Source organism: Betta splendens, chromosome 24 (assembly GCF_900634795.4).
Source record: "Betta splendens chromosome 24, fBetSpl5.4, whole genome shotgun sequence".
Taxonomy (NCBI): domain Eukaryota; kingdom Metazoa; phylum Chordata; class Actinopteri; order Anabantiformes; family Osphronemidae; genus Betta; species Betta splendens.
In genome coordinates this window covers 1891427-1915896 of record NC_040901.2, presented here as the reverse complement: position 1 = coordinate 1915896, position 24470 = coordinate 1891427, and the positions used below count along the sequence as shown (strand labels likewise).

Below are 24470 nucleotides of genomic sequence, written 5' to 3'. Positions count from 1 at the left end.
TCTCCACGTCTGTCCTCGCCTCTGGTCCCAGCCTCGTCTCCACGTCTGTCCTCGCCTCTGGTTCCAGCCTCGTCTCCACGTCTGCCCCTGGTTCCGGCTTTGTCTCCACGCCAGGCCTTGTCTCCACGCCTGTCTCCGTCGCTGTTCCCGGCTTCCCGCCGGCTCTCGCCTCACCTGCCTGACGGAGGGCCAGGTCCTTGGCGAATCCTGTGGCAGGGATGGCGCTGCCTCCTGCGTCGTCAGCCACCTCGGCTGGCCGGTTCCGGAGGCGACCACCTACCTGGAGGTCGCTGTTTCCTGCCTCTATGATGGCGCGGGCTCCGCCATTGCCGACCGCCGCGTCTTCTTAGCCCCCGGGAGCACCCCCGGTCTGGAAAGCACCGGCGCATGTGTTTGGGCCACGGAGGCGTCTTGTTCCGACGCCGGCCTCCTAGGACTCCAGCCTTGCCCTCGGGCACAAGATGTGCCGTCTCGGCCTGGCGGCTGCACGACCGGGACTCTCCTCGCATCCACCCTTCTTGAGGAGGTTTCTGGACTTTGTATTTCCCCCCCGTCATGGACTCATTATTCATGGACTTCACTCTCATAGACTCGGTTCTGTTTTCTGTTATGCATGCCTTGTGTTTTGTTTTGGCCCGCCTCCTGTCCTCCCTCCACCCACCCTGCTAGTCCGCCTTGCGCGTTTTGGGGCGCCTGGGAATTCGCCCGTGAGGGGGGAGTTCTGTCACAGTCTGGACTCACTTCCTGCTTTATTTTCTTAGACTTCCGGTTTTGTCTTGTCACTTTTGTTTTAGCTTTACTTTGCAGTCACGTGATATCACCAGCTGTATTCTATCAATCATTACTCACCTGTGTTCTCATTAGTATTTAAGCACCACCTCTAAGCCCAGCACCTTGCCAGATTGTCTTCGTGTGTTATTGCCAGCAATTCAGTGTTTCTTCATCCCTTGTTTTTGTTACCGATCCTGTTGTTTCCTGACCTTGCCATCCGCCTCACCTGTGATATTGCCTTGCCGTAAGTCCGACCTAAGCCTGTCTTTTGACCACCGATTGCCAGATCCTTGCCTGTACTGAAACCGCTGTCTTTGTGTACCGACCCTTGCCTGCCTGACCACAAGCTCAAATAAACCCTTGTTGTTCACTGAGCCTTGTCTCCGCTGTGCGTGTGGGTCCGCTACCTAGAGCGCTGTGACACCCAGCCAGTGCAGAGAAGCTAGCTGAGTGTGCGCTTCGGCAGGAGAACGCGGTGGCAGGACTGACGGAGGTAGTGAATCGATTGGCTCAGGGATCAGCTGAAGAAGCGACGCCGATCCAGGTCCCCGCACCCGCAGCAGCGAGCTCGGCCGCGGCGGTTCCCTGTCTGCCACTCCGGCTCCAGATACCAGACTGGGAGCACCCACGCGGTTCTCGGGTGAGTCCGGAGAATGCTGTGCTTTTCTCACGCAGTGTGAGATACATTTTGAATTACACTCGCCTGCGTTTCCCACTGAGCGATCCTGAGTGGCGTACGCCATCTCGCACCTGACGGGAGACGCGTGGACGACAGCGGAGTGGCAGAACGGCTCTTCCTGTGTATCCACCTTCGCCACATTCTCTGTGGCACTGAAACAGATTTTCCAGGAAGTCACCCCGGGTCGCGAAGCCCTGCAGCGGCTGGTGAATATCCGACAGGGCGGAAGATCCACCGCTAAATACGCAATAGAGTTCCGAACCCTGGCAGCGGAGGCCGGTTGGGACGCCACCGCCTTGGGAGATGTATTTATTCGCGGTCTCTCCCGCCGCGTAAAGGACTGTCTCGCAGCGAGGGATCTGCCCAGTGACTTGAACGCGCTGATTGCGCTAGCAATACAGATTGATCGCAGGCTGGGAAGCGCCGAGCGGGAGCACCAAAGAGAGGAGAGACTGCGAGAGGATCGCAAGTCCCAGGTGGGGACAACGGGAGCTTGGTGGCCAGCTTACTCCGCGCAAACCGGAGGTAGGACAGACACCGGAGGAGCCGATGCAGATCGGGCGCGCACGGCTCATGGAGGAGGAGAGGTGACGACGGCGCTCCCATCGGCTCTGCATGTACTTTGGGCAGGCGGGGCACTTTGCAGTGAGTTGCCCACTAAAAGAGCAGGCTCATCGCTAGCGCGGAGGGTAGCAGTGAGCCGAACAGTGCTTGGCAGTGCCTCCGCTCGTTCTCTACCCACAGTAACCTTAGTCTCCAGAACACGTTCCGTCCAGCAGGCGGTGCTAATTGACTCCGGCGCCGATGCCAGTCTGATGGACGCAGGGCTGGTGGAACCTATGGGCATCGCATCATACTGAGCCGGTAACCATGACATTCGCAGACGTACATACAGAGAGAATCACGTTCCTTGTGGTGGAGTCTTGTTACCATCCGGTAGTGTTAGGACACACATGGTTAAGACTACATAACCCAACGTTAGATTGGCGGAGTGGGGAGGTGAACCGGTGGGACACGGACTGTCAGAACAAATGCTTCCAGGCCTATTCAATCCAACGGAGTCTGCGTTTGCAGCAGTCGCAGAGGGGGAGCCTGAGAAGGCGGATCTGACAGGAGTCCCAGAATGCTACCATGATCTCAGCCCAGTGTTTTGTAAATCTAGGGCAACTTTCCTGCCACCCCACAGAAAGCACGACTGCGCCATAATTGCGGCCGGGGGCGACTCCACCCAAGGGAAGACTCTACCAGCTCTCACCCAAGGAGAACCGAGCCATGAAGGAGTACCTGGACGTGGCCCTTTCATCCGGGATAATCCGTCCTTCGTCATCTCCTGCCGGAGCAGGGTTTTTCTTCGTTGGAAAGAAGGACGGTTTCACTGCGGCCCTGCATCGATTACCGCGGACTCAATGACATAACTATTAGGGATTCGTACCCTTTACCCTTGTTGTCTTCTGCTTTTGAGTTGTTGTCAGGAGCCACCCATTTCACCAAGCTGAATCTCCGCAACGCGTACCATCTGGTGCGCATCCGGGAGGGAGACGAATGGAAGACAGCGTTCAACACCCCTAACGGACCGTTTGGCCATACCAATGTGCCTGCCGTCTTCCAGGCGTTCGTGAACGAGGTGTTGGGGCCTATTATCAATAATTTTGTTTTTGTTTACCTTGAAGACATGGGGCACATTACACACGTTTGCCTCGTTCTGAAGAAGCTGCTGGAACATCGCCTGTTCGTAAAGGCTGAGAAATGTGAGTTTCACGCAGATAGAGTCTTGTTCTTGGGTTTTATTGTGTCTCAGGGCAAGATCGAGATGGATCCGTCCAAGACCCAAGCAGTCGAGGAGTGGCCGGTACCGCAAAGCCGCAGGGAGGTGCAACGCTTCCTGGGCTTCGCAAATTTTTATCGCAAATTCATCAGGCGGTTCAGTAGCATTGCAGCCCCAAAACATGCACTAACGTCCATCAAGACTACTTTTCAGTGGACGGCAAAGGCAGAGGAGGCGTTCCAGCACCTAAAAGGCAGCTTCACATCAGCACCGGTGCTGCGGATGCCTGACCCAACGAGGCAGTTCATCGTAGAGGTAGATGCCTCCAACACAGGAGTAGGGGCCGTTCTATCCCAGAGGGACCGGGCAGAGGGTAGGCTTCATCCATGCGCCTTCAAGTCGCGAAAATTATCGGTGGAAGAACGTAACTATGACATGGGTGATAGAGAGTTGCTATCCGTGAAGGTAGCCCTGGAGGAATGGAGGCACTGGCTGGAGGGAGCAGACCAATCTTTCTTGGTTTATACAGACCATAAGAATCTGGAGTACCTAAAGACCGCCAAGCGACTGAATTCTCGTCAGGCCCGGTGGGCCCTGTTCTTTAGTCGATTCAATTTCCACCTCTCATATCGCCCTGGGTCGAAAAACACGAAGCCTGATGTACTGTCTCGTCTGCACGACTCACAGCAGGACCGGCGGAGCCTGAGTCCAGCCTACCAGCTGGATGCCTGGTGGGTGCAGTATCCTGGCCGGTGGAACGTCAGGTTCGGGAGGCAACACGAGACCTTCCAGTTCCACGCGGTGTCCCACCCAACCGACTGTTTGTGCCACCAGACCTTCGAGGAGAGGTGATCCACTGGGCCCATGCGTCAGCAGTGAGTGGACACCCCTCGTACCACATTTAGGGTGGGCAAACGGTTCTGGTGGCCAACCATGAAAAGAGACGTGCAGGAATACGTCGCGGCCTGTCCCACGTGTGCCATGAGCAAGGCTTCCCACCAACGACCTGCGGGCCTGCTCCAACCCTTGCCGGTGCCGCACCGCCCATGGTCACATGTGGCTCTGGACTTCGTGACCGGTCTACCACCCCCCCAGGGAAACTCTGTGGTCATGACGTTGGTAGACCGGTTTTCAAAATTAGCCCACTTCATCCCGCTACCCAAGCTGCCATCAGCCAAGCAGACGGCTCAGGCCATGATGGAGCAAGTTTTTAGAATCCATAGGTTTCCGCAGGACATAGTGTCTGATCGCGGCCCCCAGTTTGTCTCCCGCTTCTGGCGGGAGTTCTGTAGCCTCATAGGAGCCGAGGTCAGTTTATCGTCGGGGTACCACCCCGAATCCAATGGCCAGACGGAACGAACCGGTATAAGAAGTACAATCACGTAATCACGTAAGTTGACACCTAAATTCATTGGACCATTCACCGTGTCTCGTGTCATTAACCCCGTCTCTGTGAGACTCTCACTGCCTGGAACCATGAGGATCCATCCCACGTTTAATGTCAGCCGACTCAAGCCCTTCAGATCCTGCCCCATGGTCCCCCATCACCAGCTACCTCCGCCTCCTCGGGTCGTGGAGGGAGGTCCTGTCTACACAGTCCGGGAGCTCCGCGACTGCAGGTGTTGAGGACGGGGCTTCCAGTGCCTAGTGGACTGGGAAAGGTACGGGCCGGACAAACGCTCCTGGGTACCAGCCCGGGACATTTTGGACAAGTCCCTTATCCGGGAGTTCCACGCCGCACATCCCGAGGCCCCGTCCCCGGATGGGACGTGTCGAGACAGTCAGGTTCCCGCAGAGGAGGACGGTTCTGGATCCGGTCCCTCCTCCTGAAGTCCGCCCTCCACCCACCCTGTTCTTGTGCCCGAGCGGGGGGGGGGGATTCGGTCCCTCCTCCCGGGACCACCCACCGCCCGCCCTGGTTGGGGGGGTGACTACGCCGATACAATAAACACTGTTTTAGTCCTCAAGCCCTCGTGTGTACTGTGCATGTGGGTCCGACATCTGCCGAAGTCTGACAATAGGCTGTAATGTTAGAAAACAATGCAGAATCACTAAAACATCGTTTTGGAGCTTTTCAGGCCATAAGAAGATTAGTTTAAACCACAACACTTGCAATTGTTCTTTTAGGGTGTATTAACCTGTCTTACAGTAGCTTGGCATCAGAACATGGCTATTATAAGCTGTTTTGTTGAAATTCAATGAAGAAACACTAAAAAATCGTTTTGGAGCTTTTCAGGCTATAAGAACACTAGTTTCAGCCACGGCACTTGCAACTGTGCTATAAGGGGGTATTGAGCTGCCTTACAGTAGCTTGGCATCAGAACATGACCATTATAAGCCGTAATGCAAGAAACCAATGCAGAAACACTAAAACATCGTTTTGGAGCTTTTTAGGTCATAAGAAGACTAGGTTAAACCCCGGCATGACCATTATAAGCAGTAATGTTTGAAACTAATACTGAAACACTAAAACATTGTTTTGGACATTTTCAGGCCATAAGAACAAAAGTTTAAACTACAGCATTTGCAATTGTGCTTTTAGAGTGTATTGAGCTGTCTTACAGTGGCTTGGCATCAGAACATGGCTATTATAAGCTGTTTTGTTGGAAACCAATGAAGAAACACTAAAACATCGTTTTGGAGCTTTTCAGCCTATAAAAACACCAGTTTAAACCACGGCACTTGCAATTGTGCTTTTGGGGTGTATTGAGCCGTCTCACAGTAGCTTGGCATCAGAACATGACTTTTATAAGCTGTAAACTTACAAACCAATGCAGAACCACTAAAACTTCGTTTTGGAGCTTTTCAGGCCATAAGATGACTACTTTAAACCACGGAACTTAGAACTGTGCTTTTAGGGTGTATTGAACTGTCTTAAAGTACATTGGCATTAGAACATGACCATTATAAGCTGTAACATAAGAAAACCAATGCAGAAACACTAAAACATTGTTTTGGACCTTTTCAGGCCATAAGAACAAAGGTTTAAACCACAGCATTTGCAGCTGTGCTTTTAGGGTGTATTGAGCTGTCTTACAGTAGCTTAGCATCAGAACATGACTATCATAAGCTGTAATGTTAGAAACCAATGCAGAAACACTAAAACATCGATTTGGAGCTTTTCAGGCCATAAGAAGACTAGGTTAAACCACGGCATGACCATTATAGGCTGTAATGTTAGAAACCAATGCAGAAACACTAAAACATTGTTTTGGGCCTTTTCAGGCCATAAGAACAAAGGTTTAAACCACAGCATTTGCAACTGGGCTTTTAGGGTGAATTGAGCTGTCTTACAGTACCTTGGCATCAGAACATGACCATTATAAGCTGTAATGTTAGAAACCAATGCATTAACACGAAAACATTGTTTGGAGCTTTTCAGGCCATAAGAACACTAGTTTAAACCACGGCACTTGCAACTGTGCTTTTATGGTGTACTAAGCTGTTTTAAAGTAGCCTAGCATCAACACTTGACCAGTAGAGGCTGTTCTGAATGAAACCAATGCATAAACACTAAAACATAATTTTTGAACTTTTCAGATCATAAGAACACTAGTTTAAACCAAGACATATGCAACTGTACATTTAGGATGCATTGAGCTGTTTGACAGTATCCTGGCATCAGAACATGACCAGTAGAGGCTGTTCAGGTGGGAACCAATGCAGAAACACTAAAACATCGTTGTTGAGCTTTTCGGGTAATAAGTACACTAGTGTAAACCAAGGCATATGCAACTGTACATTTAGGATGCATTGAGCTGTTTTAAAGTAGCCTGACATGAGAACATGACCATTACAAACTGTATAGTTAAAAACCAATGCAGAAACACTAAAACATCGTTTTTGAGCTTTTGGATCATAAGTAGATTTAGGATGCATTGAGCTGCATAAACACTAAAACATTGTTTTTGAGCTTTTCAGGTCATAAGAACACTAGTTTAAACCAAGACATATGCAACTTTAGATTTAGGACGCATTGAGCTGTTTGACAGTATTCTGGCATCAGAACATGACCAGTAGAGGCTGTTCAGGTGGAAACCAATGCAGAAACACTAAAACATCGTTGTTGAGCTTTTTAGGCCAGTAGAAAACTAGTTTAAACCAAAGCATCTGCAACTGTGCTTTTAGGGTGTATTAAGCTGTTTTAATGTAGCCTGGCATCAGAACATGACCAGTAGAGGCTGAATTGTTGGACACCAGTGCAGAAACACTAAAACATCGTTTTTGAGCTTTTTAAAGTCATAAGAACAATGGTTTAAACCACGGAATTTGCAACTTTGCTTTTAGGGTCTATTGACCTTTTTGACAGTATCCTGGCGTCAGAACATGACCATTAGAGGCTGTTCTGAATGAAACCAATGCATAAACACTAAAACATCGTTTTTGAGCTTTTCAGGTCATAAGAACACTAGTTTAAACCAAGGCATTTGCAACTGTGCTTTTATGGTGTATTCAGCTGTTTTAAACTTGCCTGGCATCAGAACATTACCATCTTAAGCAGTAATGTTAGAAACCAATGCAAAAACACTAAAACATCGTTTTTGAGCTTTTCATGTCATAAGAACACTAGTTTAAACCAAGACATATGCAACTTTACATTTAGGACGCATTGAGCTGTTTGACAGTATTCTGGCATCAGAACATGACCATTAGAGGCTGTTCTGAGTGAAACTAATACATAAACACTAAAACATCGTTGTTGAGCTTTTCAGGCCATAAGAAAACTAGTTTAAACCACAACATTTGCAACTGTGCTTTTATGGTGTACTGAGCTGTTTTAAAGTAGCTTGGCATCAAAACATGACCATTAGAGGCTGTTCTGGTGGAAACCAATGCAGAAACACTAAAACATCGTTTTTGAGCTTTTGGATCATAAGTACATTTAGGATGCATTGAGCTGCATAAACACTAAAACATTGTTTTTGAGCTTCTCAGGTCATAAGAACACTAGTTTAAACCAAGACATATGCAACTTTAGATTTAGGACGCATTGAGCTGTTTGACAGTATTCTGGCATCAGAACATGACCAGTAGAGGCTGTTCAGGTGGAAACCAATGCAGAAACACTAAAACATCGTTGTTGAGCTTTTTAGGCCATTAGAAAACTAGTTTAAACCAAAGCATCTGCAACTGTGCTTTTAGGGTGTATTGAGCTGTTTTAATGTAGCCTGGCATCAGAACATGACCAGTAGAGGCTGAATTGTTGGACACCAGTGCAGAAACACTAAAACATCGTTTTTGAGCTTTTTAAAGTCAGAAGAACACTGGTTTAAACCAAGGCATTTTCAACTGTGCTTTTATGGTGTATTGAGCTGTTTTAAACTCACCTGGCATCAGAACATGGCCATCTTAAGCACTAATGTTAGAAACCAACGCATAAACACTAAAACATCGTTTTTGAACTTTTCAGGTCATAAGAACACTAGTTTAAACTAAGAAATATGCAACTGCACATTTAGGACGCATGAGCTGTTTGACAGTATTCTGGCATCAGAACATAACCATCAGAGGCTGTTCTGGTGGAAACCAATGCAGAAACACTAAAACATCGTTGTTGAGCCTTTTAGGCCATTAGAAAACTAGTTTAAACCACAGCATCTGCAACTGTGCTTTTAGGGTGTATTAAGCTGTTTTAAAGTTGCCTGGCATCAAAACATGACCAGTGGAGGCTGTAATGTTGGACACCAGTGCAGAAACACTAAAACATCGTTTTTGAGCTTTTTAATGTCATAAGAAAACTGGTTTAAACCACAGCATTTGCAACTGTGCTTTTAGGGTGTAATGAGCTGTATTAGAGGCTGCTCTGATGGAAACCAATGCAGAAACACTAAAACATCATTTTTTAGTTTTTCAGGCTGTAGAAACACTTATGAGCTGTATTAGAGGCTGCTCTGATGGAAACCAATGCAGAAACACTAAAACATCATTTTTGAGCTTTTCAGGCTGTAGAAACACTAGTTTAAACCACGGCATATGCAACTGTACATTTAGGATGCATTGAGCTGTTTGACAGTATTCTGGCATCAGAACATGACCAGTAGAGGCTGTTCTGAATGAAACCAATGCATAAACACTAAAACATCGTTTTTGAGCTTTTCAGGTCATAAGAACACTAGTTTAACCCAAGGCATTTGCAAATGTGCTTTTATGGTGTATTGAACTGTTTTAAACTTGCCTGGCATCAGAACATGGCCATCTTAAGCACTAATGTTAGAAACCAATGCATAAACACTAAAACATCGTTTTTGAAACTAGTTTAAACCAAGAAAAATGCAACTGTACATTTAGGACGCATTGAGCTGTTTGACAGTATTCTGGCATCAGAACATGACCATTAGAGGCTGTTCTGGTGGAAACCAATGCAGAAGCACTAAAACATCGTTGTTGAGCTTTTTAGGCCATTAGAAAACTAGTTTAAACCACAGCATCTGCAACTGTGCTTTTAGGGTGTATTGAGCTGTTTTAAAGTTGCCTGGCATCAAAACATGACCAGTAGAGGCTGTAATGTTGGACACCAGTGCAGAAACACTAAAACATCGTTTTTGAGCTTTTTAAAGTCATAAGAACACTGGTTTAAACCACGGCATTTGCAACTGTGCTTTTAGGGTGTAATGAGCTGTATTAGAGGCTGCTCTGATGGAAACCAATGCAGAAACACTAAAACATCATTTTTTAGTTTTTCAGGCTGTAGAAACACTAGTTTAAACCACGGCATATGCAACTGTACATTTAGGATGCATTGAGCTGTTTGACAGTATTCTGGCATCAGAACATGACCATTAGAGGCTGTTCTGAATGAAACCAATACATAAACACTAAAACATCGTTTTTGAGCTTTTCAGGTCAGAAGAACACTAGTTTGAACCAAGGCATTTGCAACTGTGCTTTTATGGGGTATTGAGCTGTTTTGAACTTGCCTGGCATCAGAACATGGCCATCTTAAGCACTAATGTTAGAAACCAACGCATAAACACTAAAACGTCGTTTTTTAAACTAGTTTAAACCAAGAAATATGCAACTGCACATTTAGGACGCATTGAGCTGTTTGACAGTATTCTGGCATCAGAACATAACCATTAGAGGCTGTTCTGGTGGAAACCAAAGCAGAAACACTAAAACATTGTTGTTGAGCTTTTTAGGCCATTAGAAAACTAGTTTAAACCACAGCATCTGCAACTGTGCTTTTAGGGCGTATTAAGCTGTTTTAAAGTTGCCTGGCATCAAAACATGACCAGTGGAGGCTTTAATGTTGGACACCAGTGCAGAAACACTAAAACATCGTTTTTGAGCTTTTTAATGTCATAAGAACACTGGTTTAAACCACGGCATTTGCAACTGTGCTTTTAGGGTGTAATGAGCTGTATTAGAGGCTGCTCTGATGGAAACCAATGCAGAAACACTAAAACATCATTTTTTAGTTTTTCAGGCTGTAGAAACACTAGTTTAAACCACGGCATATGCAACTGTACATTTAGGATGCATTGAGCTGTTTGACAGTATTCTGGCATCAGAACATGACCATTAAAGGCTGTTCTGAATGAAACCAATAAATAAACACTAAAACATCGTTTTTGAGCTTTTCAGGTCATAAGAACACTAGTTTGAACCAAGGCATTTGCAACTGTGCTTTTATGGGGTATTGAGCTGTTTTGAACTTGCCTGGCATCAGAACATGGCCATCTTAAGAACTAATGTTAGAAACCAACGCATAAACACTAAAACGTCGTTTTTTAAACTAGTTTAAACCAAGAAATATGCAACTGCACATTTAGGACGCATTGAGCTGTTTGACAGTATTCTGGCATCAGAACATAAGCATTAGAGGCTGTTCCGGTGGAAACCAATGCAGAAGCACTAAAACATCGTTGTTGAGCTTTTTAGGCCATTAGAAAACTAGTTTAAACCACAGCATCTGCAACTATGCTTTTAGGGTGTATTGAGCTGTTTTAAAGTTGCCTGGCATCAAAACATGACCAGTAGAGGCTGTAATGTTGGACACCAGTGCAGAAACACTAAAACATCGTTTTTGAGCTTTTTAAAGTCATAAGAACACTGGTTTAAACCACGGCATTTGCAACTGTGCTTTTAGGGTGTAATGAGCTGTATTAGAGGCTGCTCTGATGGAAACCAATGCAGAAACACTAAAACATCGTTTTTGAGCTTTTCAGGCTGTAGAAACACTAGTTTAAACCACGGCATATGCAACTGTACATTTAGGATGCATTGAGCTGTTTGACAGTATTCTGGCATCAGAACATGACCAGTAGAGGCTGTTCTGAATGAAACCAATGCATAAACACTAAAACATCGTTTTTGAGCTTTTCAGGTCATAAGAACACTAGTTTAAACCAAGGCATTTGCAAATGTGCTTTTATGGTGCATTGAACTGTTTTAAACTTGCCTGGCATCAGAACATGGCCATCTTAAGCACTAATGTTAGAAACCAATGCATAAACACTAAAACATCGTTTTTTAACTTTTCAGGTCATAAGAACACTAGTTTAAACCAAGAAATATGCAACTGCACATTTAGGACGCATTGAGCTGTTTGACAGTATTCTGGCATCAGAACATGACCATTAGAGGCTGTTCTGGTGGAAACCAATGCAGAAGCACTAAAACATCGTTGTTGAGCTTTTTAGGCCATTAGAAAACTAGTTTAAACCACAGCATCTGCAACTGTGCTTTTAGGGTGTATTGAGCTGTTTTAAAGTTGCCTGGCATCAAAACATGACCAGTGGAGGCTGTAATGTTGGACACCAATGCAGAAACACTAAAACATCGTTTTTGAGCTTTTTAATGTCATAAGAACACTGGTTTAAACCACCGCATTTGCAACTGTGCTTTTAGGGTGTAATGAGCTGTATTAGAGGCTGCTCTGATGGAAACCAATGCAGAAACACTATTGTAACCCTGCTGTGGGAGACACAGACGGCCAGAATACTCTAGGTTCAACTTTTAGTGAATGATTGGAGACAGCATTGAGTACACGTGAAGCAGAGGTATATGAATACACAACTGTATTACAGTACATTAACAACGGGTAACAACAGGAAGAATGCTAAAGCCGGCATAAAATTCTCTATACAGTCCTTGTTATGGGTGCACCCAATAACCAAAATAACAAAAGAAAAAATACTCAGCCACGTCCCTCCAGTCCAACCGCACGTACAGTGAGGCAGGAAAATCACCGATCCAGACGTCCAATGGGTGGCTCGCCACTCTCCACCAAGGAGAGATTCCAGTTCACAGGTCGTCCAGTTCACAACCAGTAGTCCAATGGTGTGATTAAAGGCATCCAAGATAGTAAAAAACCCAGCCTGTATAAAACATCAGGCAGTTTGAAATTAAATATAAAAAGTTATTTTAACGGTTAAATGCTTTAACCATCTTACATATACTTTACTGTACATGTTTCACTCTTAATTCAATGTATCAATTTTCTCCGTTACCCATAACTTGGATTAACTTAATTACAACACAATGTGAATTGAACTGTGCAGCCTTTCACACCGCCTCGTGTGGCTAACCACACTAAGCTAGCTCACAAGTTACACATACACAAATCATATTACTCACCGAGAAATGTTACAACATTGAAACACACAGTCTCAGCCCGCTTACAGCTGACTTGTCCAGTCCGTCTGCTGCTTTTCACTAATATTCCGTGTTTTTTAACACTATTCACCTGCTCCGTCTCGCTAATCTCCGTTCAATGAAATCAGCGAAGAAGGGAACTGCTCCACATACGGAGGTTGAGTTCCGCTTCCAAAATAAAAGATTTCAAAATAAAATACCCGACAGAAGATGACAGGCCAATTACTATTAATATTGTTATTAGTAATTCATGGTTTTATCCATGGGTTACACACTCCCCCCTCAAGTGAATGCGCGTCTCTGTGCTTTAAGGCTGTTGTGTAATCGGCTCATTGAACTCAAAAGGGATATCTGATAGCCAACCTGTCGTACTGTCATCGATGAGAGAGCCTATCAGGGCATTATTCAACCCCTGAAACAAGGAAGTGACAACAGAAACTAGGGGATTCCCTAACCTAGGGTAATGGAACCTCCGTGGTGGTTCACGATGTCTGGAAGATTGTCTGATAGGAATACCCTCTTTTTCTCTCATCTCAGTTGTCTCTTGGGTTTGCTCTAGTTCAGTATTGTTAGTTTGTGGCTTTCCCGATTCTTTAAGAATCGATCCTTCAGCCTCAATCCCCACAGAGCTTTCCATGAGTTCTGGTTCGGCGCAGACTGGAAGGACATCAGGTAAGTTCTCAGGTAGGGGTTGAAGTTCCATTTCAGGTGGTTGTCTTGTTTCTATTTCAGGTACAGCTTGCGATCCCACGTCAGGTAAGTGTTCCACATTTGGTAGGTTGTTTATGTCAGGTGTCAAGGATAATGTCTTGGTTGTGTCATAGTTATCTGAACACCTACTCCCTTGAGGCTGGGCATCATTTCGTTGTAAAGTTCCATCTTCGTCCACATTGGTGTGACATGGATGAGGGTGGAAAGATTGTTTACTTTGGTTACCCCAACCAGGTGTTGGGTTGGTCTTTGGAACCTTGTACTCTCTGACAACCCTTGTTTCTGTGACATTTGGTAATGGAGCAACCCCATACCAGCTCTCGTCATTGTCATCATCTGAAGCGACAGCCTCTCCTTCTTGTTGAATAGCACTTTGCTTTCTTGTTTTAGGGTTTGTCAGATCACCTTTGGTCTTTTGTGTCTCATCCTTATCTCTAGATAGAAATCCACAAGGAAATAGGTGGTCTCTGTGCAAGGTTCTAGACGGGCCTTCTCCTCTTTCAGGTTTTACAGAATAGACTGGTAAATCTCCCATCCGCTTGGCAACTACATAGATCATGGATTCCCAACAATCTGCCAACTTGTGTTTGTTACGAAGGCGAAGATTCCTTACCAAAACACGATCCCCCACATCAAGGATAGACTCTCTGACCACTTTGTCAAATCGCTTCTTGTTTTTCTCTGCTATCTTGCAAGAGTTTTTTTATGGCAGTTTGATAACTCTCTTCCAAATGGAATTTTAAGTTCCTCACATACTGAGAATGTGAACTTGATTCTTTTGCTTTGACTGGCAATCCGAAGGCGATGTCAATTGGTAGCCTTGGCTGTCTCCCAAACATCAACTCATATGGAGAGAATCCGGTTACATCATTTCGTGTACAATTGTAGGCATGGGTGAGGGGCTTAACATACTCTCGCCATTTTGTCTTGTTTTTGTCCTCCAGAGTGCCTAACATACTGAGGAGTGTGCGGTTGTATCTTTCAACTGGATTTCCCCTTGGATGGTAAGGGCTTGTTCTGACTTTGTGGGTGCCTGTTAATGCACATAATTCCTTGATGGTATGAGACTCAAAGTCTCTGCCTTGGTCACTATGGAGGCGTTCTGGGAATCCATAATGAACCAAAACATTTTCCCATAGGGCTTTAGCAACAGTGGTGGCCTTCTGGTCTCTGGTAGGAATAGCTATGGCATATTTTGTGAAATGATCCGTCACAACAAGAATGTCCCTTGTGTTTCGGTTGTCAGGCTCCAGTGAAAGGAAATCCATACAGACCAACTCCATAGGTCGAGATGTCTGAATGTTCACCAGTGGGGCTGCGTTGTCTGGGTACACCTTCCTCCGAACACATCGTTCACATGTTTTAACTTTTCTCTCGATATCTGCGGCCATCTTTGGCCAGTAGAACCGTGATCGAGTGAGCTCCAGGGTGCGTTCAATGCCTAAATGACCCATTTCGTCATGGAGATTCTTGAGCACTATAGGTCTCAAGACAGCTGGAAGAACCAACTGGAATGAGGTTTCCCCCTCGCTTTTCCGTGTCCGATATAGTAGGCCTGATTTCATCTGAAGTCTTTTCCACTCTCTTAGGATCAACCGTACTTCAGGAGAGTCTGTGATGCAATCTGCCGGTAATTCTGTACCATTTTCCATCAACCCACTAATTTTGCTGATAACTGGATCTTCTTTTTGCAGTTGAACAAGAGCAGATTCATTATATTTTGGCACAGTGATGGACCCATCCTGTGACTCCTCCTCCGCAAAAACATCAGGGATTGCCTCTGTGTGTATGGCAAGTGACTCAACATAGCCAAAGAAGGGCACAGGCTCTGGACCATGTTCTACAGTGTGTCTTTGACAGACAGCTTTGACAGTGCCCGGAGTTACCTGTTCAACCTCATTTGTGGATGCCAATAATTGAGAAGTGAATTGGTCGATCCTTTGACCCTCCTCTTGTGATATGGCATCATTTTCCAATGGACCATGAGGTCTCCTCGACAACCCATCTGCATCCACATTTTGTTTACCGGCTCGATATTTGATGTTGAATGTGAAGGTGGATAGTGCTGCCAACCAGCGGTAGCTCACAGCATCGAGCTTGGCAGTGGTGAGCAGATATGTCAAAGGATTGTTGTCAGTAATCACTGTGAAATCGTTCCCATACAAATAGTCATGAAACTTCTCGGTGACTGCCCATTTAAGGGCCAAGAATTCAAGCTTATGTGCTGGGTATCGTGCTTCACTGCGGGACAACCCTCTACTTGCATAAGCAATTACTCTTGTCTCACCTTCCTGCTCTTGATATAAGGCGGCCCCTAATCCAGTTGTGCTGGCATCAGTATGTAGCACATAAGGGAGCCTGGAGTCTGCATATCCAAGAACAGGAGTTGATGTCAGTCTGTCTTTTATCTCCTCAAAAGCTTCCTGACAGGCCATACTCCAGCGATCACCAAATGCTTCTCTTGGATTGAGGTATTTGTCATTTCGATGATTGATTTCGGTTCCCTTCCGGCGGGGTGGATAACCAGCAGTGAGATTGGTGAGAGGCTTGACCACTTGTGAATAATCCTTCACAAATCTCCGGTAATAACCAGTGAAGCCCAAGAATGATTCAAGCTCCTTCAGATTCTGTGGTCTGGGCCATGTCTTTAAGGCTTCCGTCTTTTTAGGGTCTGTCTTTACACCATTGCTGGATACAACATGTCCCAAGTAATGGACTGAGCTTTGGAAAAACTTGCATTTCTTTGGGGAAAGCTTTAACCCATACTCTCTGAGACGGTCAAGTACATGAACAAGCCTTATCTCATGCTCCTCTAAAGTCTCGGAGAACACTATGATGTCATCCAGAAAAACAAGAACTTCTTTTAGGTTGATATCATTCATGCATTTCTCCATGAGCCGTTGAAAGGTGCTCGGGGCATTGGTGATCCCCTGAGGCATTCTATTGAACTCATAAAACCCAAAAGGGCAGCAAAATGCAGTTTTGGGCTTGTCTTCGTTGTTCATTTCAATTTGATAATATCCAGCCTTCAAATCCATCACAGAGAACCATTTGGATCCAGCAAGAACTGAGAAAGATTCCTCCAGAAGTGGTAATGCATAGGCATCCTTAATTGTTTGAAGATTGAGTTTCCTGTAATCCACACAGAGTCGAACATCGCCGTCTTTCTTCCTCACCACCACTATCGGTGATGAGAATGGGGACTCTGATTCTCCAATTATGCCTGCACTGAGAAGGGTTTGGAGATGCTTTTTAACTGCTTCATAGTCACGAGGATGAATTGGACGGCTTCTCTGTTTGAATGGCGTCTCGTCCTTCAATCTAATGTGATGCTGAATTTTTGATCCATGACCAAAGTCAAGGTCGTGCTGAGCGAAGACATCAGAAAAGCCATTCAGCTTGTGTGTGACTCTTCCCTTCCATTCATCTGGAAGGGTGGGGCCGAAATCAAAGGTTTCCGATAAGGATTCCTTGTCAACTGAAGATGCCTTACTATTTTGTTGAGTGAAACGTTCAACAACATTTTGTCCATTCACATCAGCGGCTTGGTAATTTTCAATGATTGCATTTGCCACATTGAAGTCAGCAATGACACAGTTAGTAGGCAGGACTATGTCGTGATCGGCTTCATTCCTGAGGAACACAGCCAGCTTCTGGGAACCCTGGTTTGGCAATGAAATGAGACTGCTGTCCACAAACACACCACCTGGTAGAGTAGATGTAGCTGGTCGCTCCACCAGCGCATATGTCTCAGTATTGCCTCGGTTGACAAGCATGTAGGCCTGAAGTACTACTCTTTGTTTAGCCGGAAGAATAATTGGGTCCTTTCCTCTGAGCTTTACAAAGCCAAGGTTCCCGCTTGTCGATTGTTTTTTCCTCAGTTGAAGTATGTGGAAGATCTTGTTGACACCATAGCTCAACGGAGTTTTGGTAAGAGAGATTTCATCCTGACACTGCTCAGAGGAGATCAAGGGTGTTTGTGCCGATCAACAATGGAACACCACTGTTTGAGCGAAGATCGGGAACAACCAAGGCTAAAGTTGAAATTTCAGGCTCAGACTCCAGGAAAGACTTCGGGAACTTAAGGTCAACATAACCCAGATAAGGAACAGGTTGCCCATTTGCTCCTTCTACTTCTAGCATGTCATCAATGGGTCGAATAGGTAGTTCTGACAGACACGCTTCATAGAATGACTTAGACAAGGTGGTTACTTGTGACCCGCTGTCTAATAAACAGTTAGAATCCACTCCACCCACGCTTACACTGGCCGTACACTTGCGGCCTACAAGGTGTTTTGGCAGTTCAACTCTTTGTGTGACACTATGAGTCTTTGCCACAACAATTCGTTTGCTTGTGAATGTGGGACTTGGTGATCTCTTGGCTTCTATTTGTCCCTCAACAGAAGCCTGTTCTCGTTTAAATTGACTGTGGGTGCATTGTTTTGGAGATCCCACTCACGCTGCTTCTCTCTGAGCTGTGCTCGTTTGGCTTGCACCAAAGTGGAATTGGGTCTGTTGCTACATGCTGATGCAACATGGCCATCCTCTCCACAATTAAAGCAGTACCACGGCTTTGGTCTTGCCAGAGTCTGTCGATTATTGTCTGCGGTCACCACTGATTGAGATTGATTGTCTGACTGCGTACTCTGTGACTTATGTTTTTGGCTTGTACCTCTTCCCTTCTCCTTCACAGGTTTTCCTGAACTGGTAGCACTGAGTTTGGCTATTTGGAACTGTAGGTCAGCAATCTGCTTTTGAATTTTGTTAGTTACATCTAAAAAAGGGTTTTCAGCTTCTTTCTCTGTGTTATCATCGGTGGTGTAGGACAGATGTGCGGCTTGCATGTGTGACATGACCCTTGGCTTTGAAATCCCAAGATGGCGTTGCATTCTGTTGGCTTTGTTTGCTCGTTTATCCTCTTCAGTCCGAAGCAGAAGAAGAAGCTCTGCAAAAGATGGTGGCACATACATACGCTGTTCAAGCTGAAGATTGTTGATTAGAGCACCATCCCAGCACCCCCGACAGAACTGCTTGAGTAGCTGCCTATCAGAATCATGCTCGGAAACTCCTCCTTTTTTCACCACACGGTTCAGTGCTGTATGCAATCGCTGCAGATACTCAGATGCTTTTTCCCCAGCATTTTGGTGGTTGTTCAGAAACCGTGCAAAAAGTTCATCTCCATCCTCCACTGTGGCATAAGCAGAGTCAAGCAATGACAGGTACTCTTTTGATGAAGCTTGGGGACCTATGGACTCGACTATATCTGCCGCAGGGGCGGACAAACTTTCAACAATCCCCCTCACTACGTGAGAAGCTGGAATTGATGGGTCATTTACGTAGAACTCCACACTTTTGCGCCACGCCTCATAGTCAACCTCGAAGTTAGGTTGAGGGGAGCGACCAGAGAAGGACCTCAGTTTGTGGTGTGATTGGATGTGTGAGCCAAGTTCACTGCTTCTGACTATGTGCTCAACTACAACACGCTGTACTTCAGGACTGCTGAATTGATCTGAATGTAAGGGAGATATGTTGCTCCTGTCCCTTGCTGACGAAGACGAACTTGAAGCTCCCCGGTCACGCTGAGTCTGAGAGGAGGGCTGCTGTGATGTTGGAGCTACATCGGCAGGGTTAGTGGCTGGGTCAATGGGCACTGTAGGATCACCACTCTTTCTAGATGATGATTCGGGGTTAGGGCTCTCATTCCTAGGTGTACTAGGGGCATCGTCTGTGATACTGCTACTAATCCTAGCCAACTCATCACGGAGAATATCTGAAAACTGCCTGCCACTCAGTTTAGCTGCGTCTTTTAGCCCAGAAAGGAAAGAACTGGTAGCAGCAGCACCAACATCAGTAGTGTAAACACTAGCAAGACTTTCAATGGTGTGAATAATAGTCGGGTCTGTAACTGATGGTCTCTGATAAGGCATAACAGTGGCTTCTAGTATATGTACAGCAGCACCAGATTGATACTCTACAATTGCCTTTGTAGCAGACACTTCAAGTATTCTGTAGACAGACCCATATTTTTTAAGAAGCTCAAAAATTTCCTCATCTGCAACTGTCCTAGTTAAGCCACTGACTAAAACAGCATTTGGAATTTTCACACACTCTTTCTTAATGACATCCATCTTGCAAAATAACAATTCCTAACTCAGCTGGGTTTTTACTTCAAATAAACGCTCGATTCACTGTACCGCAACACACTCCAGTCACTCAAAAGTGTCATAATTATCGAAATTAAACTCTACACATCCAATGTGAATGTATAAATTAATTGCTCCTGGCTGGCTCGCCAAGTTTTGTGTGTAACCCTGCTGTGGGAGACACAGACGGCCAGAATACTCTAGGTTCAACTTTTAGTGAATGATTGGAGACAGCATTGAGTACACGTGACGCAGAGGTATATGAATACACAACTGTATTACAGTACATTAACAACGGGTAACAACAGGAAGAATGCTAAAGCCGGCATAAAATTCTCTATACAGTCCCTGTTATGGGTGTACCCAATAACCAAAATAACAAAAGAAAAAATACTCAGCCGTGTCCCTCCAGTCCAACCGCACGTACAGTGAGGCAGGAAAATCACCGATCCAGACGTCCAATGGGTGGCTCGCCACTCTCCACCAAGGAGAGATTCCAGTTCACAGGTCGTCCAGTTCACAACCAGTAGTCCAATTGTGTGATTAAAGGCATCCAAGATAGTAAAAAACCCAGCCTGTATAAAACATCAGGCAGTTTGAAATTAAATATAAAAAGTTATTTTAACGGTTAAATGCTTTAACCATCTTACATATACTTTACTGTACATGTTTCACTCTTAATTCAATGTATCAATTTTCTCCGTTACCCATAACTTGGATTAACTTAATTACAACACAATGTGAATTGAACTGTGCAGCCTTTCACACCGCCACGTGTGGCTAACCACACTAAGCTAGCTCACAAGTTACACATACACAAATCATATTACTCACCGAGAAATGTTACAACATTGAAACACACAGTCTCAGCCCGCTTACAGCTGACTTGTCCAGTCCGTCTGCTGCTTTTCACTAATATTCCGTGTTTTTTAACACAATTCACCTGCTCCGTCTCGCTAATCTCCGTTCAATGAAATCAGCGAAGAAGGGAACTGCTCCACATACGGAGGTTGAGTTCCGCTTCCAAAATAAAAGATTTCAAAATAAAATACCCGACAGAAGATGACAGGCCAATTACTATTAATATTGTTATTAGTAATTCATGGTTTTATCCATGGGTTACACTATACATAATTTTTTTAGTTTTTCAGGCTGTAGAAACACTAGTTTCAACCACGGCATATGCAACTGTACATTTAGGATGCATTGAGCTGTTTGACAGTATTCTGGCATCAGAACATGACCAGTAGAGGCTGTTCTGAATGAAACCAATACATAAACACTAAAACATCGTTTTTGAGCTTTTCAGGTCATAAGAACACTAGTTTGAACCAAGGCATTTGCAACTGCGCTTTTATGGTGTATTGAGCTGTTTTGACAGTATTGTGGCATCAGAACATAACCATTAGAGGCTGTTCTGGTGGAAACCAATGCAGAAACACTAAAACATCGTTGTTGAGCTTTTTAGGCCATTAGAAAACTAGTTTAAACCACAGCATCTGCAACTGTGCTTTTAGGGTGTATTAAGCTGTTTTAAAGTTGCCTGGCATCAAAACATGACCAGTGGAGGCTGTAATGTTGGACACCAGTGCAGAAACACTAAAACATCGTTTTTTAGCTTTTTAAAGTCATAAGAACACTGGTTTAAACCACGGCATTTGCAACTGTGCTTTTAGGGTGTAATGAGCTGTATTAGAGGCTGCTCTGATGGAAACCAATGCGGGAAAAACTATACATCATTTTTTAGTTTTTCAGGCTGTAGAAACACTAGTTTAAACCACGACATATGCAACTGTACATTTTGGATGCATTGAGCTGTTTGACAGTATTCTGGCATCAGAACATGACCAGTAGAGGCTGTTCTGAATGAAACCAATACATACACACTAAAACATCGTTTTTGAGCTTTTCAGGTCATAAGAAAACTAGTTTGAACCAAGGCATTTGCAACTGTGCTTTTATTTGTGTATTGAGCTGTTTTAAACTTGCCTGGCATCAGAACATGGCCATCTTAAGCACTAATGTTAGAAACCAATGCATAAACACTAAAACATCGTTTTTTAACTTTTCAGGTCATAAGAACACTAGTTTAAACCAAGACATATGCAACTGTACATTTAGGACGCATTGAGCTGTTTGACAGTATTCTGGCATCAGAACATGACCATTAGAGGCTGTTCTGGTGGAAACCAATGCAGAAACACTAAAACATCGTTGTTGAGCTTTTTAGGCCATTAGAAAACTAGTTTAAACCACAGCATCTGCAACTGTGCTTTTAGGGTGTATTGAGCTGTTTTAAAGTTGCCTGGCATCAAAACATGACCAGTAGAGGCTGTAATGTTGGACACCAGTGCAGAAACACTAAAACATCGTTTTTGAGCTTTTTAAAGTCATAAGAACACTGGTTTAAACCACGGCATTTGCAACTGTGCTTTTAGGGTGTAATGAGCTGTATTAGAGGCTGCTCTGATGGAAACCAATGCGGGAAAAACTATACATCATTTTTTAGTTTTTCAGGCTGTAGAAACACTAGTTTAAACCACGGCATATGCAACTGTACATTTAGGATGCATTGAGATGTTTGACAGTATTCTGGCATCAGAACATGACCAGTAGAAGCTGTTCTGAATGAAATCAATACATAAACACTAAAACATCGTTTTTGAGCTTTTCAGGTCATAAGAACAGTAGTTTGAACCAAGGCATTTGCAACTGTGCATTTATGGTTTATTGAGCTGTTTTAAACTTGCCTGGCATCAGAACATGGCCATCTTAAACACTAATTGTCAAGGGGCGGCAATGAAAGGACCCACATGCGCAGCACGGAGGCAGGGTTATGATCAAAAGGAAGTTTATTTCCCAAAGCACGGTCAGACGGTCCAGGTCATACACGGGAGGGCTTAAAGCAGTAACAAGGGGAGCAGGCAATCTCGAGTCCAATGTCCAGGCAGGGTTCGTACACAAAGAGGCTCAGCGAAAGTACAGGCAGGGATGAGACAAACTCACGGTCAGTAGCAGTCCAGGGTCAGGCGATGAAACATGCATACACTCATGGAACTCGAATACGCTGATGAAACTGGGGCACTGAAGAAACACAAACAACGATCTGGCGGGGAACCGAGGACAAAGGTGGTGGTTAAATACAAAGTGAACTAATAGCCGATGAAGTGCAGGTGTGGATAATGCGGACCGGTACTAACAGGGAACAGCTGTGAGAAGAACAAAAACCGGAAGTAAAGCTCAAACCAAAAACAGAGACCGGGAGATTACCAAAATAAAACCGGAAACAACTAGACACAAAACCCAGATCGTGACAGTACCCCCCCCCCAAGGGCGGATTCCAGACGACCAAACAAAAAACAACAAACCCGAGCAGGGCGGGCGGAGGGAGGACCGGCGGAGGGACAGAACCAAAAACAACCCGCACAGAACACCGACAGGGCGGGCGGAGGGCGGACTGGGGGAGGGCAGAACGGGAACCCCCATCAAAACAAAACTCACGCCCGAACTCGACAGACCAGAGGACCTAACAGAAAAACAGAACAAGACCGAGTCCCAAAATCAAGAAACCAACACGAATGTCCATGAAACAAGAACAGAGTCCATGAGAGAAGTCCAGGGTGCATGAATAACCGAAACGTCCCGCTGCTCCTTCTTAAGGCGGGTGGAGACGCGGCGAGATCCTGCCCAGCCGCCTCTGCCCCCTCTGAGGCAGAGGGGCACACCCAGCGCCCCTGGGCTGGGCCAGCGTCCACGGGGATCTCCCCGAACGGCGATGTCCTCCTGGCGGACGCTGATCCAGGCGGTTGAGGAGTCGAGGCGGACGGCGCCGCAGGAGGCAGCGCCATCCAAGCAGCGGGAGGTACCGAGGGCGAGGCCACCCGTCCGGCGGCGGAGCCAGAGACGAGGCAGGAACCGATGCCGGTGCGGCCGGAGCCGGGCCGCCAGGAAGCGATGCAGGTGCGGCCGTAGCCGCGACGCCAGGAACCGATGCAGGTGCGGCCGGAGCCGCGACGCCAGGAACCGATGCAGGTGCGGCCGGAGCCGAGCCGCCAGGAACCGATGCAGGTGCGGCCGGAGCCGAGCCGCCAGGAACCGATGCAGGTGCGGCCGGAGCCGAGCCGCCAGGAACCGATGCAGGTGCGGCCGGAGCCGAGCCGCCAGGAACCGATGCAGGTGCGGCCGGAGCCGCGACGGGAGCGACACCCTCCTGGAGGTCCGCCGGGACTGCGACGGGCGCGACCCCCTCCTGGAGGTCCGCCGGGGACTGCGACGGGCGCGACCCCCTCCTGGAGGTCCGCCGGGACTGCGACGGGCGCGACCCCCTCCTGGAGGTCCGCCGGGACTGCGACGGGCGCGACCCCCTCCTGGAGGTCCGCCGGGACTGCAGCTGGCGCGACCCCCTCCTGGAGGTGCGCGGGGACTGCAGCTGGCGCGACCCCCTCCTGGAGGTGCGCGGGGACTGCAGCTGGCGCGACCCCCTCCTGGAGGTGCGCGGGGACTGCAGCTGGCGCGACCCCCTCCTGGAGGTGCGCGGGGACTGCAGCTGGCGCGACCCCCTCCTGGAGGTGCGCGGGGACTGCAGCTGGCGCGACCTCCTCCTGGAGGTGCGCGGGGACTGCAGCTGGCGCGACCTCCTCCTGGAGGTGCGCGGGGACTGCAGCTGGCGCGACCTCCTCCTGGAGGTGCGCGGGGACTGCAGCTGGCGCCGCCTCCTCCTGGAGGTGCGCGGGGACTGCAGCTGGCGCCGCCTCCTCCTGGAGGTGCGCGGGGACTGCAGCTGGCGCCGCCTCCTCCTGGAGGC

General features: G+C 46.6%; 1 protein-coding gene across 3 annotated transcripts; it reads right to left on the bottom strand.

Annotated features, from left to right (window-relative positions):
* Positions 1 to 12218: 12218 nt before the first annotated feature.
* On the bottom strand, positions 12219 to 20788 carry LOC114849723 (retrovirus-related Pol polyprotein from transposon 412). Of its 3 annotated transcripts, none has more exons than XR_008693806.1 (2): positions 20094 to 20788; positions 12219 to 12535 (listed from the first exon to the last, which is right to left on the bottom strand). XR_008693806.1 is itself a non-coding variant. In XM_055506239.1 (1 exon), exon 1 carries the CDS (start codon positions 17297 to 17299, stop codon positions 14183 to 14185), a length of 3117 nt encoding a protein of 1038 aa, XP_055362214.1. In that variant the 5' UTR covers positions 17300 to 17313; the 3' UTR covers positions 12219 to 14182. The 3 variants fall into 3 exon arrangements, 1 of the variants encoding a protein (XP_055362214.1); XR_008693805.1 differs by lacking the exon at positions 20094 to 20788 and adding an exon at positions 12795 to 17313; XM_055506239.1 differs by lacking the exon at positions 20094 to 20788 and having other exon boundaries at positions 12219 to 17313.
* Between the last annotated feature and the right edge of the window lie 3682 nt (positions 20789 to 24470).

Excerpts from the sequence above, each read along its gene's own strand:
- LOC114849723 (XM_055506239.1), bottom strand. The coding sequence starts at position 17,299 with ATGCTTGTCAACCGAGGCAATACTGAGACATATGCGCTGGTGGAGCGA.